The 20,805-nt window shown below is 31.3% G+C and overlaps 1 protein-coding gene across 2 annotated transcripts; it reads right to left on the bottom strand.

Annotated features, from left to right (window-relative positions):
* Positions 1-739: 739 nt before the first annotated feature.
* Ncc69 (sodium chloride cotransporter 69) lies at positions 740-20,557 on the bottom strand. Of its 2 annotated transcripts, XM_083103010.1 has the most exons (18): positions 20,112-20,553; positions 13,344-13,822; positions 6,264-6,423; positions 6,093-6,188; positions 5,383-5,574; positions 5,085-5,261; positions 4,823-4,962; positions 4,289-4,588; positions 3,807-4,032; positions 3,607-3,728; positions 3,368-3,503; positions 3,049-3,260; positions 2,728-2,969; positions 2,414-2,559; positions 2,003-2,327; positions 1,773-1,930; positions 1,595-1,703; positions 751-1,520 (listed from the first exon to the last, which is right to left on the bottom strand). In XM_083103010.1, the coding sequence occupies exons 2-18, from the start codon at positions 13,611-13,613 to the stop codon at positions 1,385-1,387; spliced, it is 3,147 nt and encodes a 1,048-aa protein (XP_082959136.1). In that variant the 5' UTR covers positions 13,614-13,822; positions 20,112-20,553; the 3' UTR covers positions 751-1,384. The 2 variants fall into 2 exon arrangements, with proteins under 2 accessions (XP_082959135.1, XP_082959136.1); XM_083103009.1 differs by having other exon boundaries at positions 740-1,520; positions 1,595-1,930; positions 20,112-20,557.
* Between the last annotated feature and the right edge of the window lie 248 nt (positions 20,558-20,805).

Genomic DNA, 20,805 nt, shown 5'->3' with positions numbered 1-20,805 from the left:
AATATGAAAAATTTAGAAAGGATATTGTATAAATTATCAGTATTCTGACTCCTGCAACACATTTGCAACTAGTCTGAAACGTGTTCACATTAAAACATTCAAATAAATATATATCTATCACCTAATAATTGTATCGCAAAGTTATCGATATGTAAAAGCATGATAGTTGTTACAGTGGAATCATGTTATATATCAAAGTTACATAATTAAAAGTTTAAGCACAGAAACCAATATATAAAATTTCTGTTTAAAATTTAACAGAACACATTTGAGATACTGCGCAACCATCATATATACTTGAATCATCCTTAAATCATCGTACTGGATCATAATTTAAAAAATATGAAATATTTGCTATGACAAGTTATAGCATTTTATACAACAATAACGAGATTAGATAATCTTGCATATGTAATGCTTTTACTTATGTATATTTGCTCTGTATTTAATGAAAAGAAATATTGGCATTTATTTTTTATATTATTTTTCTTGATAGAAAATGCTTTTATAAGATTATAAGGTTATAAAGCAACACATACAAAAATAGGCACATCTTTTAATTCAGTCAATTGTAAGGTATTTACAGAATCTCTATAGTTTATACTCTGTATTATATATAAATATTGTTAAACACTTATAAGTTCACATATATTTTATATATATACAGGGATATAAACTTTTGACATTGTAAGGTATTTATAGAATCTCTATAGTTTATATTCTGTATTATATATATATAAATATTGTCAAACACTTATAAGTTTATATATATTATATATATATACAGGGATATAAACTTTTGACAAAAATTATTTGAATATATAGATTATAATGTGAAATTTTTTTAAATTAATAAATTATCAATTATAAAATATGTTACCTTTAGAAATTTTTTAATTTTTAAATACACCCATATTTGAAAAATTTAAATTATTTAAGATAAGATGCACAGAGAGAAATATTACATGACAAATAAATAATGTTACAGACTATATTTGTCATATTTTTACCATTACTTTAACTATTTATGCAGCATAATTTTAAATATAAATATCTTTTTAATATAAGAATTTGTCAGAGTTTTTTTTGAGATAGAAAAATATCCTAGTCATTTAAGAAGACACGACATAAATATTTATAAGAGATTACTTATGATAGGCACACATTCTTCAATAGTAGTTTACTTGCATTTTCTCATAATAATGATAAAAGCAATAATAAAATAAAGCATATATCATTAGCATTATATATGTATCATTTTAAATTTCTGCGATAATCGATTTTCTCTGCATATACAGATGATTAAGTCTTTTTTTCGTTTATAATACTGTGGTTATCACCAACTGTGAGAACCATATTTTTATACGTAATCTCTCGTCGATTATTATGAGTAAAACGTTAAAACTGACGTCTGATTACCCCGCACTAGTAAGAACGGTGGCATATCGCGCGTAAGCGTCTCTAACCATGCCATATAAAGAGGCGCTGACACAGCACCTTTCCTTGGCATTGGAAGCGTCCTGCATAAATCCAACGAAAACATTAATTAAAACTCATCCAAATATATAACAAAATATGCAATGCAAATACTCACATAACGACTAAATTTGCTTCCATGGAATTTTCAAGTAATAATTCACGCAAACGGAGATGTCTGTTGGTTTTTTCGTTCATCGCCATAAGTTCCGAATCTTTAATGATATCTGAAACGAAAAGATTGTGGTTAATATACAGCCTGTATCTTGGTAATTCATAAAGAAACGACTCAATACCGTCATCTGAATTTTTCGAATCCGCTGATGATTCCTGGAAGCCAGCTATTAACGAATCGAAAAATGTCTTTGTGCTAGTTTGTGCCGGTTTCGAAATATCCGGTATAACCTTCAGTGCGGAATAATCTATCCGAAATTTCGATAGAAGACTCGCCATGCTACGAAAAAAACGAATATTAATTATCGAAAACATTATTTCTCGTCAAAACTGCCGCTAGAAAAAAACTTACTTTCTTTCTTCATATTCTAATTCAGAGTTTTTGTTGGCGAGCGCGAATACCCTTAATTTGCTATTAGACCAATTACGCCTCGTGCTAATAATGTAGGGCAAGAGAAGCGTCAAGCCACCGTCATCGTATAGCCACCACACATCAATAGTACCCTTCTTATGCTTCCTTTGGAATTTCGTTACTACATTAAGTATATTCGTGATTGGCATTATATTTGATCGATTTTCGCGCTGCTCCTCGGAGGACGGATTGGGATATTCGTTAATCGTCCTCGAACGTCTCGGCGCGGGACTGCCAGGAATTGAAATGTCGGATACGCTACTAGCTGTAATAATTATCATTAATTCATCACTCCTTAGAGAAAAAAAGAAAAGGGATTAAAAAGACAAGAAAACGTAATTTTTTAAAAACCTTGGCTAAGCTGCGAGAAACTTTGATTGCCTGGTATCGATGTAGGCATAAGTCTCTTTTGATCTTCGACATCTCCGACTGCGCTGCAATCTAAACCTTCTTGAAGCCGAAGAAGTGCTACTGCTATATGCATATCCAGAGCTTTGCTACAAGATACAGAGAAAGAAAATAAAAATGCAATATATATTTTGTCTCATTAATGGGCAGAGAATTAATAAAGAAAGAGAAAAAAAAGAGGGAAAGAGAGAAATTATAACTTCTACGAAATTTTAAGTTGATTAAGATATGACACAAAACTATATACTAAAACTTACTGCATAGTGTTAAAATACATATTCAGATTATTTTGGGGACAGGTAGCCCAGTCTTGCTTATAACCCATTAACAGAATATTAGGCCTCATTTTCCCGAGTCCGGCAGCTTGTAGAAGCGAAGTAGCTCCATCTTGGAAACTCGCACCGTCCACCAAGGAATAAAACGCCTTGATTTTGTTCGCTCTGAGCCAGGAAGAACAATTCTGCAGCATGCTATTGCGCGTTTTGTATGAAATGGATGTCTGAAGCATACGAAAACGAATGTGTTATGATACATCACGTGAATAAATTAAAGCAAATAGAAACCAACACGATAGGTACTTCGATAATATGGCCACAAATAAATAAACTCTGCTGTTTGGTGATATGATGAGCAAAGTCGACGAGTGAGGATCTCGTGTTTGGCGCGCCAGTGAGAACCAAGAGTTGCGGTCTATAATTTTTCACGTGCTCCTCCACTCGATCCAATTGTTGCACAGCGATCAACGCGTTGTTGTATGTCTGGGCTTGTGTAGTTGAACCCCAATTTACATCTGTAATATATTTTCGTTTAGACGAATATGCGTTATAAAATGTTACACAATCTTTTCCGTTTTTTAACCAACATTTAAATAAAAATAAATTTCTATTGGAATATTACCAGGCTTTCTATATGAGACTATTAAATATAACGCTAAAACTACGCATAAAGTTATTAAAGCCGTCCACCATGAGATCAGGAACATCACAGAAACGCAAAGAATAGCGCCAGCAAGACTAAGCCACATGTTGTAATACTAAAAAATAATAATGATTATTATTAGATACAAATAACGTAAAAAGATATAATGTATGATAATAAAATAATGCCACGAGTGTACATTTTTATATATATTATACCTTGAAAGTTGGTCGCCATCCGATCGGCTTAGCAAGAGAAGCATGAAAGGTACTGAAATTAATGAGAGTATAAGCAGCCAAAAAGAAGTTCGAAATGAGCGGCGCGATCGCGTTTAATTCACCTGAAAAAAGTCGATTTACATGTATTTTTGAAAGAAACAAATTTCTTAGTTAAATTATAGAATCTTTTTATTGCTTACCGATCAAAATGAAAGCGACAGCAATAATAAAAGTGAGTAAATAGCCGCGAATCGGTTCCTTATCTTTGTCTCCACTAAACCACGCAATTCCCGGATATAACTTATCAAGACAAAGCGCTTGGAATATTTTCGGTGCTGAGACTAGCGATGCTAAAGCACTTGAAATTGTAGCCGCGAAGCAACCGGCATAGATAAAAGGACCAAAAGCAGAAACTAATTGAATTACCTGTAATACATTTTACTTATTTCAATTTTTGCACTCGATTTTATTTTTAAAAAATTGATAATTACTTTCATAAATCTTAAAGTATCAATAATATTAATCAATAATATTAATCTATATCTATATTATAAATCTTTAAATATCAATAATATTATCAATTCAATTAACATTTTAGCAAGCAGCTTTCATATTTTGATTTAATTAAAATTTTCAAGGATTAATTTTATTCAAGTTTCATTAATAGTTATTATGTGAGCACCTCAAAGCTGTTATGAGTGCCATAGTTGCAACCTCCTGTGCAGTTAAAAGCTGTTTGGTATACACTCCAAGTGCGATTGGCATTCTCGATAATATTTGTATTATTTTCGATCGCGGTACTATTGTCTGCACCAAGTATTGATAGTGTCGAAAAGGAATTATATATTGTCCATAGATCATTAACATCGCCAGATGCATCTCGCATAACGGTACTTCCAACTATGATCGCTATCATTAGATATGACAGCGACGTCAGCAGAATCGCTAATAAAGTGCCTTTTGGTATTGCCGTTTGCGGATCCTGTCGAATACAAGATAAAATTCTCACTGACTTTTGCGATTAATTGCGATGATAAAGAAATACGATGCAAGTTGCTTTATCGTTCTTTTATTTAATAAAAAAAAAACTTAAAAAACGATATCCTTGATCACAATTCATGTAAACTAATGAATAGTTAAATAAGCGATAATTGCATCGAGAATTGTCGATATTTAAATATCTTCTACATATGAACGAGGAAAAGAATTAAATTACCTTTAAGTCACCGGATATATTCGCACCTGCCAGGATACCTGTTGCCGCTGGGAAGAAAATGGCTAAGACCGAAAAGAAATTATGTTCCACGCCTTCGCTATGTCTATAGTTCGAATACAAATTTTCCTTAAACAGCTCGGCTGCAAATCACATATAAAACTATTAAATTGATACTCTGATAATACCATACTTGTTATGATTATGAGATGTATATAAAAACATCGAGGAAAATGTATCATAAGAAATATTAATAGGACGTTACCGTTGTATCCGATAAATCCTCTAGCCTTTTCCTCATCGCTTTTGGGACCAATAAAACTGCCGATCATGAAATCGCCAATAGCCAAGAGGAGGATTATTAACAAGAATATTTGTGCCTTCGCTTCCCATTCCAAGCCGATTACCACGATTATTAGGAGTACGACTATTGTTATACAGCCTGAAAATATAACATCGTATTATTTGCGTATCGCGCTCTATATTATTTTAGAATGTGAATGAAATACGGAATTAAAATGTGAATTCTCTATAAATATATAAAACTGTTAAAGCTTACAAACCTACAATCCTAATATCTGTGATTCCACAATCAACTATACAGAGATTGAAGGAACCAAGACAATCTATCAAACTCTCACAAAATCCGACCACATACATAGAACAAGCGACAGCGTTCGCCAAAGAAAATATGAGACCTATGGAGCCCCCGAATTCAGGTCCCAATGATCTGGAAATCATGTAATATGTTCCACCTGAAAAGAAACAACAAAAAGCAATGTGTAAGCTTCGATCGATCATACTATGCCATCATATCAACTCAATAATTCATTAAAACGATTTACATATGTGCAGCCAATTACAAAAGACAATTATTAATTAGCCTGGAATATATTACATTATCGATCACATAAAAGAATTGATAAGAGGACTGTTGGCTTTAATCATCTTTCTTTTTACTCATTCTTGAAGTATTTATATTTAAGAATATAATTTTTCTGTATTATAATTGATATATGTATGTATGAGCAGTAAAATATAAAAATATATGACATAATTCAGTAAAGAATGACATTTTTATATCAGTTTTTTCACGCGTAATTATTACAATATGAAATATATATAAATTCCTTATTAAATGATAAAAAAATATTAAAATTTAGCTATTTCAAAATTAAGTATAATTCTTAGAATATATTTCTCGTTAATTTTTGAAGTTATATAATCAAATTATAAAAACATGTCCTCGATATTGGTATTGTATATTTCATACCTCCTTTGATAAGACCATTCGTGCTGATTGCTGACATCGACAAAGCTGTAATCGTCGTGACTACCGTCGTTGTGAGAATCAATAAAATAGCTTGACCTGGAATGACATCGATGATGTTAAAATCTCAAGAATTCAATTAATCGACGAATGATTCGACAACGGAGCACCCACCTATTCCGGTCTGCGCTACGACCCAGGAAAGTCGCAGGAAGAGCATCACTCCCCAGATGTTGAGGAGACATCGTATAAGCACTCCTTGAATCCATCCAAATTTCACTCCGGATGCCGTCGATTTTAATTGTGGAACGGTTAATGTATGCGATCCTGGGCCCTGCAAAATAGTCATTTCGATAAGTCGATTCATTAAGAAATAATTTTATCCCAAAAACCGTGTCGTAGAGAAATTGCAACTTGATGAAATCGGTGTTTACAAAGAAATAATAATTTTTGATAAATTCTATAATGAGAGAAAATTATAGTAAATATAATTATAAATTATTCTTTTATAAGTAATATTTATTTCGAAACATAAATATTCACACGTTAATCATAATATATAACTTCATGAATAGATAGAATTTTATAATAATATGGCATATATCCTTCTTTATTCAATTTAATTTAATTTTCACTTAATTATATTTCAATTTTTATATTTTAATCTCAATTATCATTTAATCAATTTTCATTTAATTCTTTTTTCTAACTTTAATTTCATTTTCATTTATAATTTCCATAAAACGATATCTACTTTCTTGGCGTTTGCAAGTAGTTTGCATTTTCTCGTATTCCACTGCATCAGCAGCTTACAGATTGTCACACGAAAACATGTAATTATGTGAGATTTTAACTTGAGGTGAAAAGAAAAAGAGAGAAGACAGGAGATTGACGGAGCCTTTTAAGGAAGTCTCTTCAAAATGCCGCAATCTCGTATATCATCGGAAATTGACTGTTTCTTCCATGCAAATCGCGTAATCGCGCCCATAAAGATTCTGGACGCGGTCTGCTCGTAATTACGCGAGAAATTATGCTCCATCGTGTCGTCGGGATGTCTTCATCAATCCGATGGGTAATTGACGTACGGAAAGACTTCAAGGTCGGCGCTTTGAACGGATCGAAACGATTTCTCGCAGATGACGAGACGACGATCGTTTAGACCTCACCTAATGCGTCGCGCACGTTTACGCAATCCTGTGTCTCATCTCGCGATTAGTGAGATACGATCGTATATTGAGATTTAGAGACAGTAATCGAAGGCATTGAAGGTGATTCTGGAGATCTCTAGAGGAAGGGTCGTCACTCAGCCAATGAAGTCTTAACGATTTACGTAACCAAGTCTCACATCCGCAATGATATCGTCCGATGTCGAGGAACTTTTTGCAAATTGCATGCAATTAAGCGACGATCGTTAGATAAAAAAATGGGAACATTCTTGTACGATACAATGTATGAAAAATATGAATTTTTACACCTCTGTGTGTTTTTTCAAAAAACATTATTTTCTAACAATATTTGAGCAATATTGACATATCGCGATGATTAATGATTTCCGGACGGCTTCGTTGAAATATTTACGGAAGCCTTTAAAAGGAATGAATAATCGAATAATTGGATCGAAGCTTTTAAAATGTCAATGCGGGCATGTTGAAGTAAAAATGACGTTATTATTTAGAAATATTTACGTATAATTTACATCACAAGATGAGTAATAAATAACGAGAATTGGATTGAATCAAATGCTTCTAATTCGATTGTGATTGAACAAGATTTCTTGAACACTTTATACTTTTTCTTAGACGGACGATTATTTCATCTCATGTGATTTTTTGTTACATATTTAAATATTTTGTTTTATGCAAATACTTGCAAAATTATTCCTGCAATATTTTCACAAAAACAATCGCGATAATTTGTCCTCTGTGTATTTGATGTGCTAAATCTTATAATTTTTAATTATAAATGTTATTAATCCCTCCTTTTATTTGACCATTTATTAAAGTCAAATAATTGATAACACATATGATCTTTTTTCTTTCTAGGAAAAAATCTTTTAAAAGAATTTAAAAGATATATGATACTATTATAGAACGTATATATTTTTCTGTACACAATAAGTTATTACATTATTATTTTTCTACATAAAATTTTTATTATGCAAATTATTGAAAATAGCGAATTATCAAAATTCGCAAATTTTTTGAAAATTTTAGTTTCATATTTTTAATATTTTTTTATAGAGGTGATACAAAAGTTAGCTGCTTATTTTCAAGATTCGTAAAGATTTCAATCGAGAACTCTGTAAAAAATACTGGAAACTTTTTGATTCATGTTACACGTAGATCAAATCTTATGCACTTGCACATACATATGTATAAACGCGCATATCGCATACAAGAGACGTAAGTGGGTTACAGTAGTGTGTGATATAGGAAAGAGAGAATAAAGACCTTCTATATAAATAAATCTCCTTTCACGTGTTCTCTCGCGTGTGTTCGTACATATCCTTCACTATGACACGAGCAAAAGCGAATAATGCACGCTTATCCTTCAGGGACTCGTGATTTATTCGGGGCACGCGTTTTACTGACCCCATTGATATCGCCATATCATGCAATTGAATCAGTTGTTCGCAAAATCATGTGGGTTGCAAAGAATTAATGTAAAAGAAAAACCTACTAGAGAATATTTTTTTTCAACGATATAACGTAATTCTTATATATTTCTATTCTTATTTTAATTCTTTACTGCTACAAGATTCTTCATATATGTAACAAATATTCTAAAATAAAAATGTGATATAATTACTTGTATATTTGTGTTAAAAAAATCTCATGTGTTCAGATTTGAATAACATATGTGCGCTTTCTTTTTTATTTTTTTAATTTTTTGGAAGAAGAGCTGAATCTTAGTTTTTCCTTTACATGTTTTTAATGAAAATGTGAGATTGATGAAAAAGATTTGTAAACGAGGATTCTGTCTTCATGTTCTCCATGATTCTCGATTCGATTCGGATTGGCAATCAATCGCGATTACGTGTGTGAAAGATAGTCATTAAGACTTTTTACTGTTTGCTCATTTGCCAACATAATTATATGTGCAATTTCGCAAATTATTTATAATGATTAGTGTCGCGAGATTTGATTAGGTATTTTTTTTACACGCAGAATCAATATGTATCATAATCGTATTAAATCATTTATAATGTTAAGAATCAATCTCGTATATAAATAACAATAAACAATATTTAAATAAAAACAAAACTATCTACGTCTTTGATGCGCTTAAATGCGCGATATAATAACGATATCGATTAAAGCTGGCTAATCGACATAAATAAGAGGAATTATAAGAATAAGAGGAATTATAATCATAATTTACGTTCTTCATTCGATTTAATTTACATCAGATCGTTATCGAAGAATCATATTTGTGAAATATGAAAATGTTCGCAAATAAACATTTCTGTTAAATTTATCCCATTACTTTTGAAAGCAATCAATACTTGAGACCAATATAGTATTTGCACTTAATGTGATTAATTGACTTTTTTATTTATATTGCACAGAACTTATAATCTAAAAAAAGAGAGACTCATTAATTGGAGTCAATTAACAGCATCAACATGACTCAAAAAGTTGCATCACATGACAATGTCATACATAAGAGATATGTCGTTCAATCAGCAGTTTAGTTACGACTGTAAAACTCGTGACTCATTTATTTATCATGATATTTATCGACGCACGGAATAAACGGACTTATTTCATCTCCCGAATGTCACATTTCTGAAAGAGGATTGATTTCTCGGGTAAAAATTATGCCGTGTCTTAACGACGCATATGATCTGATGAGTTCCTCCTGGAGGTATTTATCATCAAATGACTTTAATTGCCCGAATGAACGTGAGGGTCTTCATTTTGACCTAACACTTAAGGCGACAGGTCACATTCACATGCATATATATTGTGTAATCCTCTGAAAAATTTCTTCGCTTGCATTAATGAAACATGACTAACGGCGCAACATTTATTGCATAGCTAATTCGATTTTACACCTTGAGCGTAATGCTTTTTACATGTACGTATCTCACATTATGTCACAAGTCTATCGTAATATATGCCTTATTTTTTTTATCTATTGTTTACATTGCAGTATATTCAAACTTGAAATTCCTTGACTGTTTTCTAATTATATTAATATTTTTCATTCGTTATTTCTACCATGATAATTACACAACTGTAATTTCTGGTATCTTTTAGATATAACGAAAATATATTTTTTATTGAGGAAAAATGTTTATAGATCTTCCATAAAATTCGAGGTATTTTGCAATGACAGTTTTTTGCACATGCTAATATTTTCCAATTGATTTCTTAACTCGTATGCACGAAGTGTCTCATCGATATCTATAAAATAGGCGTGAATAGTCTACGTGACTCTTTTTCTAAATTTGTTTCAACACGAATGAATTTTCTGTGACCTGGTATGCAATCATGTCATTCTTCCACATATAAGCGGCCACTGCCCCGGCTGTACAATTTTATCCCCTTTCTCTTTAGCCGTGAGAGAGGAAATCTCCTTACACATACGAGCTATCTAAATATCTAATGATATGTCATAAAATTTACAAAATATTGAGACAAATATTTTGTCGCTGCTATTCTATTCAATTGAAATTTTTATCGAGCAATCTCGTATATTTTGTACGAATTGTATAAAATTGCACTCTTACGAAGATGTATTTTAATTATGTTAAAAAATAAAAATATAGTTTTTACTAATAAAGAAAGAGAGAGAGAGATAGAGAGATAGAATGTGTAACATATAACAAAGTATAAATATTTATAAACATCAAGTAAATCCTCATTTTTCTTTGCTGTTTGTAAAGAAGAGACTTTAATTAATGAACAAATAAAAATTTGTATAGGCAATTTTTATCCAGTGAACATGAAATCAAACATTATTGAAAAACTCGGCGAAGCCTTCGTATCGAAATATCAAGGATATTCACGCCTGGATAACGTTTTTGGCGACTTCGATCGATTCGCGAGTGAAAAAGAATACTGCGCTTTGAAAAGCAATGAATCGAATGAATCAATCGAATGAATACATTACAATTATAGCGACATTTAAAGTGAATTAACGTTTAGAATTAAACTGATATAGAAAAGATTCGTATTACTAACCAAATATCAAAAATTATTTATGCGTCAATCATTTTAAAAAAATTGAAAATTAAATTTTAATAAATTACAAATACATACATATATGTGTATATATATATAAGTGCTTATGAAAGAATTTAATAATAACCGGCAAAAAAATAATTGTACGTAATTAATACCAAAATAGATTTGTCTGAATTTAATTATCATTGTGCAACACTGCAATTAATGTAAGATCGATGTGTTGTATCTGTATCCAAAACAATATTACTAAAAATACGAACTACGTTTTCGAAATTAGGCATTGCAAATATTTAACGTCACGTTACACCGCTGTTACGTTTGATAACGGTACCACATTGTGTCGTAAAGTTGCGTCGACGTGAACAGATTGTCACGTAAGGCAATAAAGATTCAAACGGTACCGTATTTACGTTCGCACGACATCACGTTTTCAGCTTTCTTGTGAACGAAGAGATAGATATGTAAACTGAAAAGTTTTCCGTCACCAACTTGTGAACGAGAGCGACGTCACCATGAGACGAAACTTCGGCGCCAAGTTTGCATTCAACCGCGAGTTAATTGCACAATTAACCATCTTTGTAATCCTACTATGATTTACGAGTCGTCTGCGTAATTAATAGCGTATGTCGTGGTCATGTTGGAAAAAGAAGAAGCACACACGCTACGCTATTTATACATTATATACGCTATGAGTGAAACAAGGAAGAAAAGAATATGCATCGGCGATTCATAAAGTTTCATGATATAATTTTAATCACGATCATAAATGAAGAAATAAAATTATTTTATTTTAAGAAGTTATTTGAACAATTAATAAATTAAAAAATTTGAATATATTATAATTTTATATTTAATCTTTTTATTTCTTTCGAATTTAAATAACTCTAAAACAATAAAACTTCGAATTAAATTTTCTAAAAAAAATCGCATGTAAAAGATTGTGTGAAAAATTCATTGTTACTACTGGTGTTTGTTGAATCATTTTTTAGAAGAAGAGAGCATGTGTCTATTCCAGAAACTTTCGCGGCATGTACTAAATTACAGCACATACGGGAAATCGGTTAATTTTATTAGATATTCTATCGGAGAAAGAAAGATAGAAAAAGAATCACTGGACAGATGACGAGTGGAAAATTCGAAAAGCCGGTGAATTTCAACGTATACGCAACATATCTGAAGAAAGCGTGTCGTATAGTACCGAGAATATACCAAGTGTGTATTGATAAATTTGCATTTGTCTAACCTCTATATTTATCTATTCATATACATATATATATATGTACATCTGCCTTTTACAATGTGTCATTTTTCCACTTTTACGATTTTCTTATATTTCTTACTTCGTAATCACGGACGATCCTCTCGAGAAATTCATTATGCAAGTCGGCACCTACATCTTTATCAATGTGGCAAATTTTATTTATCGCGCTGTAAAATATTCATATCTATATAAAATATCGATTTTACACAAATTAATGACTGAACAGAGATACATCAACCGCAGGTTTTTCTTGTAATGCGTCGCTCTTTATCATTAGAATTTATACTTATCGCTTCATTATAATATAATCACGTGAAATATTAACATTGCACATCGTGTATGTAAACTTCATTACGACACATTTGGATTATCATATAAAATGTTTTATCAGAGAATTATGAGACGATATAAATAAAATTTTCCGATATTGTAATCATCTTACGCTGTAGCGTCTTGTATGACATTTACAAATCTTCATATAGAAATAAACTTAATCTATCGAGAATACATCCGCTATTATAAATCATAATTTTAGCAATAGCATTCATTGTACAGTATATCAAATGTACAATTTTTCTCTAAATTATAAGTCTAAATTTAAAGATTATCTAATTATACTTGTGATTTATAAAATTAATTAATTAAAAAACATGTTAATTTTATCTTCAATTTTTAAATTATATCAAAAAAATTCTTATATTATACTAAGCAGTTATTTAAACATATTTTATTAACTATCAAGAAAAGCTGCTTAACTCACGGACGATATATGCCTTCAGAAAAGTCATCAAAAAGTTTTACCTTATTAAGAAGAGTAGAATTGTGCAACTCGTCCAACGAAGGCCTGTGAGCCGCCTGGATGCTCATGATGTTCCTGTAATTGTCTAGCCTGGGCAAGGCTTCCCTGGTCATGTGCCTGAGGGATTTTTTGGTCTCCTGTTCGCCAAGGAGACTGGTTCGACCTTCGAGACTGTCGACCCGGTTCACGTGGAATCTGGTTCTTCTCACAAGATTTAACTCCATTATCTCCGAATCGGTGTCTCCACCATTTATCCCATTTTCGTGTGCCATTCTTATTTCTATTAATTTCGTCCCCTTAAAATGTTCTTGTATTTCTTCCTGTTCTTCTGATGTGGTTGAAAAACGCACTGCGATTCAATGGCTCGAACGATCGTACATACAATGGCCGATCAAACAGCAATCTAATTTCTCTGTGGTTTCCTCTTCGGGAATTTATTGATTCGTCAAGGCGGTTGCCCGATAACACCGGTCGCGGTCACCTGTTAACAATCATTATTTCAATTATATTTAATTGTTTCTTTATTTTAAAAAATTATTTAGACTTTTTTAACTTATGAAACAATTTTAAAAAATATTTAAAATACATTTCTATATTTCACTATAAACACATCATGGCTCTTTTTTAAGCATTTTATTTAAAGCATTTTTATATTACGTAAAGGACATTCTAAATCATGGTTTTTGTAATCTTATAATTTTAAGATTTTATTATTTAATAGCATGTATTTTTAATATCAATTAAATATTATTCATTATTTAAAAATATTTCATTAATTATAAAATAACATAATTGATGAAGCTCATGTATTAATGTCAAATTTGTTTCCATGATTGCGCTGATTAGAAATTAAAAATAGAACAGTACATCGCATCTGCTAAAGATTGGAGCTAGCAATTTATTCGATTTGACGTAATGCTTGATTAGATTAATCAAACACGTATGCTTTGTGAACTCATAGAATGCTTTATTATTTATATTATATCTATAACTACATCTATGTTTGAAGATCGACCGAAATATCTCGACATGAGGAATAATGAAAGCGTAAAGATTTCGATGCGATAACGAATGACTGAGTGATTCTCTGACAAGACTGAATTATCGATTTTACGAAACGGTCTTGATGTCATATAAGACAAAATTATTTATAGAGCAAGACTGTATCGTGAAAAGCAATCGAAAAATCACTAATATTATCAATTCTTTAACAATATACATTATCAATAAAAATATACATTCTTTAACAATATACATTATCAACGGAAATTTGAAATTAATTTGATGAAAATTGATTGAAAATTGATAACATTTGCATTACTCGAACAAGTTTTCTTTCTTTAAAAAGATCCGTGTGAGGTTCGAGATTAGATAGAGGCTCGAGGGTTCAAGGTGAAAAACCACAAAGCGACGGATCTCTTCGTTGACCTTTGTCTTCATGATAATTAAATAACAAGGAGTGTGGGTGTGCCAATTATAAAATTATTCTCGTCATTTAACATTTACACGATTATCTTTGATCCCTGGTGGGTTAACGTATGAGTTTATTTAATTGTCTTGAACAAACCGCGCCTTTTAATGCACTATTTTCCGTGACACATTGTCTCAAATTTCCACGTGAAAACACGCATGTGACAACGATTTCCGGGGCCCTAACAATTGCAGTTTTATCAATTCATTGTCACTATAATTGCCAAGTCAGTAATTTGTCGTTCAACGTCACGGCAAAAGGATCTACGGTTCATGCACTTTTTGCATAAACACGAAGCATAATTCTGCACGATATAAATTATTTTAAACGAATCCTAAGAGCTTCACATTCTTGGATCTACTTTATTATTATTAAATTAATTATCATTAATATAATATATTTAATATTATGTATGTTAATATGTAAATTTAAATATTTAATCTTATATACACATATTATATGTAATTAAAAGTATAGTTCCATCTCTCTTCATTTGTTAAGAATTTTAAAAATTATTTTCAAAATCAGAAAGTGATAAAATTATAATCATGAAATTATTATTAATGTTTAAATTAAATCTGATAAATAAATACAATATTAATAATTAATATCTAAATATATATTTATACTCATGAAGCATTTACATTATTAATTATGCTGTTAATTATATTATATTCATTTTTGTGACAATTTTAGTAATTTGATATCTTTTTTTAAAAAAATATGTTATTCGCGATTTCTTTTTATTTGCTATAAATTTTATCGTCACGAAATCATCACGAGATCGACATAATGCATACGATAATATATCATATATATCAATCAGTGAGTGTGTCTAATTGATTCAACAGACTGCCGATGTAACATTTCAATTAAAATCGCGTAAATTTCATAAAAAAACTGACGCGATGTCAATAATCTCTTTCATCATGGCGATCACGAGATAACCGTGAATGCCGATATGTTAATTAGCAGTTAAGCAAACGGTACGATCTCTAAAACATACATACGTAAGATCGAAGTATTTACCTTTGCTAATGGCGCCTTTTTATTGGCGGCTGCCACATTGAACAAACGGATGCGAAATATTGCCGGGAGAGGCTTTTTTAAGACCATCGCGGCGCCTACGAGACGCAAGCGATCAGATAAATCGTCGACAATTAAGCGATTTATTTAGTGTATTGTATCAATTATAACATTGCGATACACCGATGCAAAATGAACTTCGAAGAGAAAAAAAATACGCGAACCCTAGAATTTATATTTATAATAACATCTATTATGATCAATAGGAAAAATATTAAAATTTTGTGAGAATGTCTATAAAAATACACGATATAGCAATGAATAGGAGAATTTGTTTTCTGAGAAAATTAATAAAACATTAATACTTTCTCTCTTTCGTAAATAAATTCTTCTATTCTATGTCGGATGCGTTTGGGGAGAATCATTGGAAAAATATCCTAATCTTTTAGTTTTTACATTCTATGAAGACCCGAAATAAACATGATATGCGAAAATTCGCAGTCTTATAACAGATTTCGGCGATTCAAATCGGATGATCCAAAAATAGATCATCGATTTAAAAAAAATAATTATTTCGCGAAACATAAACGTGACGAAATTATTATATCAGTGTATTTTCATCATGGAGATGATCAACGATAAAATATACCATACACATATACATATATATATACACAAAATTGCCGTTGTATCCGAATATATTATGCATCCGTGATTTTCAAATAGCAACGTGATTTATTGTTTTAGAATTAAAGATCCACATAAAATAAATATCTAATACCCTCAGATTTTTTAATAATGAATTAATAAAAAAAGGAGATATTTAGCATAATAAGATTTAGTTTAATATTATAGATGTATAATTTGACAATATCCTGAAAAAGATCTAATTGAATGAACATATGTTCATGATGTATGAACATCGTTAATTAAAAAATTATTAATTAATTGATAATATATAATTATATGGCTGCTTCAGATATTATTTTACTAATTCTGATATTGTTTAATTTATAATTTTTTACTATACTTTTCTAATAAAAAAATATTATTTAATAATATACGTTGATGAATTTCTGGTACATGTGCAAAGGGCTTAAATGCAAATTCACTGACGAGTTTAAACCGGCTGACATTCGAATTCAAATTCAATTGACGAGAATCTTTATTAAACCGTTTGGAATCACACGCTCTCATTCTGAATTGGCCTTCGCACTCGTTTTGAAATTGAATAAACCAGTTTGAAACTCAAATTGAATACGTATTATACAATGTTAAACTACATAAAATATATCTGCTTCTCTAAACTAGCATTTTAAATCAATATTAGGCAGATGTATAATGATTTTCTGAAAGTTGCTTCTTTCAATTTGTGAAAAGATTTAATTCAATTCTCAGAAAAAGATTTAAAAAATTCTACAAAATAAAGCATATCAATCCATAATTATTCGATAATTTTATTTCAATCCTATTAGCATAATTTTTTTTTTAACTAATTACTATTTAGATAATTTGTACAAATTTCTAGTACATTCTGCGATAAAATTGATATACCTTTCTCGGAAAAGATGATAACGTAACACACGCTAGTGCTATCCTATTCGTAGCCGTGAACTGCAAGTAAAGCAATCATTTATGGTGTAATTGAAATAAACTTTTATGCGAATACGACCTCTCAATAACAGCTACTTTTGTAAATGCATGTCTATTTGCATACTTCTTTTAGAAAAAAAGTATTTATTGCGATTAGCGAAGCATTGCGAGCATTATTCATTACTAAAATGTAAAGAAACATTTTTGCTGATTAATTTATTCCTATCTGTCATAAAAAATAATATCGATAATATCGCGATTTATTAATATTATTGCAAGAGCCTTAGAATTCATTATTGCTAAAACACAAGATGCAGAACATTTTAATTTTTGATATCAATCATTAAATTATTAATTAATTTAATAATTATTAAACACTAAATTATTTAATCGTAAAAATTGTAAAGCACTGTATGCTGCAAATTTGAAAGGAAATAAAATAATGTAATTTTAAGTCTGGAATAAAAATTATTTTTTTAGTGTGATTGTCTCTAAATCGAATAATACGAAATTGAAAATCAACGCGGTTCTAACATGGATGAGAGCTAATCTCGGGAGGTTTAATTATACCAGTGATGTATAATTGGCTTCGGAGATTCAAGAGACTTGAAGAAAATATTATTTTCTTGAAGAGAAAACAAAGAGAAAAAAACAGAGAAAAAAACAGAGAAAAAAACATATAAACGTTGAAGGAACTCGACGGAATCATTCGTTCTATTCGTGATAACGCTCTTTGCATTGCGTTTTTCTGAACGATTAATTGCGAAATTTATAGCGATAGCTCTGAACGCTGATCGAGAATCTCTCATGCGATATAAAATTTATGCGTGTTTAAAATATTTTGAAAGAATTCTAATGATTTAAAAAGATCCTTCTATCATAACTGAAATTAATACTTGCTATAAATCATATTTATATTTGTAAACTCCATATGTAAAATTAATTTTCTCTAATTTTTCTCTCTTAAATTTATGCTAACGTAAGTGAAACAAAATTGTGACAAATTCTAATAATATTACAATTATGATTAATCGAATTAGTCAACAATTTATTGTTGTATTTCCATAAATAAATATAATGAAAATTTATGCTAAACATGGATTACGCGAAAGATATTAACATAAAATATCGTAAGAAAACATCGTAAAACATAACTTTAAAAAAAAGGATAGCTATAACTCAGGATAATCATATTTAATTCTAAACATGCAGTGCTAATCCGAGAATGGTATATGGATATGAAAAATGACGTGCCATTAAGATGGAACTATTATAAAATCCATCGATCCAAGTTTTATGTCCTTACCATTCGTTTTGTCGCAGGTAAACATCTCGAATGTTACCTCTACAATAAAAAATTGGTATCCTATTCTACATCGTAATTTTACGACCTTTCGCTCGGCTCTAAAATGTCGCCTTATAAAAGAAGGTTGTATATTTAGGTTCGTGAAACGACTTTGCAGCCTTTTACTTCTCAAATTTAGCCCTTTCGATTTCGAAGCTTATATTCGAGAAACGATTTTACTCTTTATACACATAACATTTTTTTCTTTAATTTTTATTTTGTTTCGCCAAGCGCCGAGAGAAATTTAAGACATATAGTTTCGCAGAACAGACATAGGTAGATCTCTTCTCTATAACATTAAAATAATCTACGAGAAAAAGAGAGAATCAGAGAGAATATCGTTTCTCGAAATTGTTGAACTTGAAAAGAGCGAATTAGCATGTCGAGTATATCAAATATTTTATTTCATTTTATCTTATTTTTTCTACCTTTACATTTAATTTATTCTAAATAAAAATTGATGATAATAAGATAAAATGTGTAAAGGCTCTCCTCATCGAGAGAAAGGGAAAAAATTGATATTTTTCTTAATATAATGTCAAATAAAAATCGAAAGACGAAGAATCACTCTGCGAAATCGCGTGTATGAACGGAATAATAAATAATAAAGGATGCACAAAGGAGAGACGAATGCACCTTTAAAAACTGCGCTTAGCAACGCCGACCGATCGCGAACAGTGTCGCGGCCTTTATTGCGAATGCGAACATTTCCATGCAGGGCCGGTGCAAGGCTTAAATTCATCGCCGGTTTTTTTTTTCATCAAACAATACGCGGGCAATAATCAAAAAATAATATATGTCCGAGAACACACTTTTTTCAGTCATTTCAAATTCGACACAAGATACTTTCTCTTGCTAAGATAATTTTTACACGCGAATTCTGTCATTTACTAGCGTCATTATTCTATTAATTTCGAAAGAGATGGAAGGTAGACGATTTTTTTTTATTTTTAGGAACGGAATCTGTGATGACGATAATCCTAATCGTGGAGCAAATTGTATTGGGATTCAAGAGAAAAATGAAAAATTGGTTAAAAATATAAAGTGACAACTACAGAAATTTTTTCGCATGTGAAAGACCTCCGGTAGATGTTTTGAAACCGACCCTGCTCTCGCACGCGACCGGCTCGTTTGGCCGCAGACAACGCGCCGGCAAAGCCGCATTCTCGAAGCCGCTGTCAGAAACTGGTCGTTTCTTTCCTCTTCGTCGTTTGCGAATTCGCGAAGCGAAAGAACGGAGAATCGGGAAAAAATATTCCGGTACTCCTGCCGCATGTTTACGAAATAAGAATCGGAGGTCAAACATTCGATTTTTGAATATGAAAAAAAACTCACGTTTTTGACCGTTCACTTTTTCGTCCGTTGAACTCGCGTCCTATAAGCGCGCAGGATATTCAAATGAGACTAGAGTCTTGATTTTCCCATAACCTCTCGCAGCAAGGATAGATCTGTCTCGCTGTCGCACGTATTTTACTCTGGCAAGGAACTTTTCGAAAGAGCCATCGTCGCGTCGAAATAACGAGAAACGCGAATTGACAGATCCTTTTTCACGCTACCTCTTCGCCAGCGATATACATGTGTTAGCAGTCGTACGTGTGTATATTTATATGTCAGACGTAGCGAACACGTGCTACTCGTCGCGAACTATGACTGCGAGATCGAAGCACGCCCCGGAACAGCACGTCCAAGTCACACGAAATCCCGATTCCTACTGACAGACCGTTGCACAAATCCCCTTTACTTACGCGTCTCGCATACACTCGGTCCGCTTCGAAGCGTGAGCGCGCGTGGACCAGGGAACCGGCATACGCACTAACGCAACACAGTATTGTGTCACGTGTATGTCGCACCCTCTGCAATTGAAACCGAGCGAAAAGCTTCATCCTTTTCCTTTTTTTTTAATACTAAAACAACTTTTGCTATTTATCTAATCTGTAGATATAATAACAAATGCTAAATAGAGATTTTTATAATTGACAAGTTATAAGAATACTTGCTGTACGAGCCTTTTAGAAGCCGAACTAATTAT

This window comes from Camponotus vicinus, unplaced genomic scaffold, assembly GCF_025532165.1.
Source record: "Camponotus vicinus isolate PSW18456_S1 unplaced genomic scaffold, iyCamVici1.0 SCAF_6, whole genome shotgun sequence".
NCBI classification, from domain to species: Eukaryota; Metazoa; Arthropoda; class Insecta; order Hymenoptera; family Formicidae; genus Camponotus; species Camponotus vicinus.
This window is presented reverse-complemented; position numbering and strand designations above follow the sequence as displayed.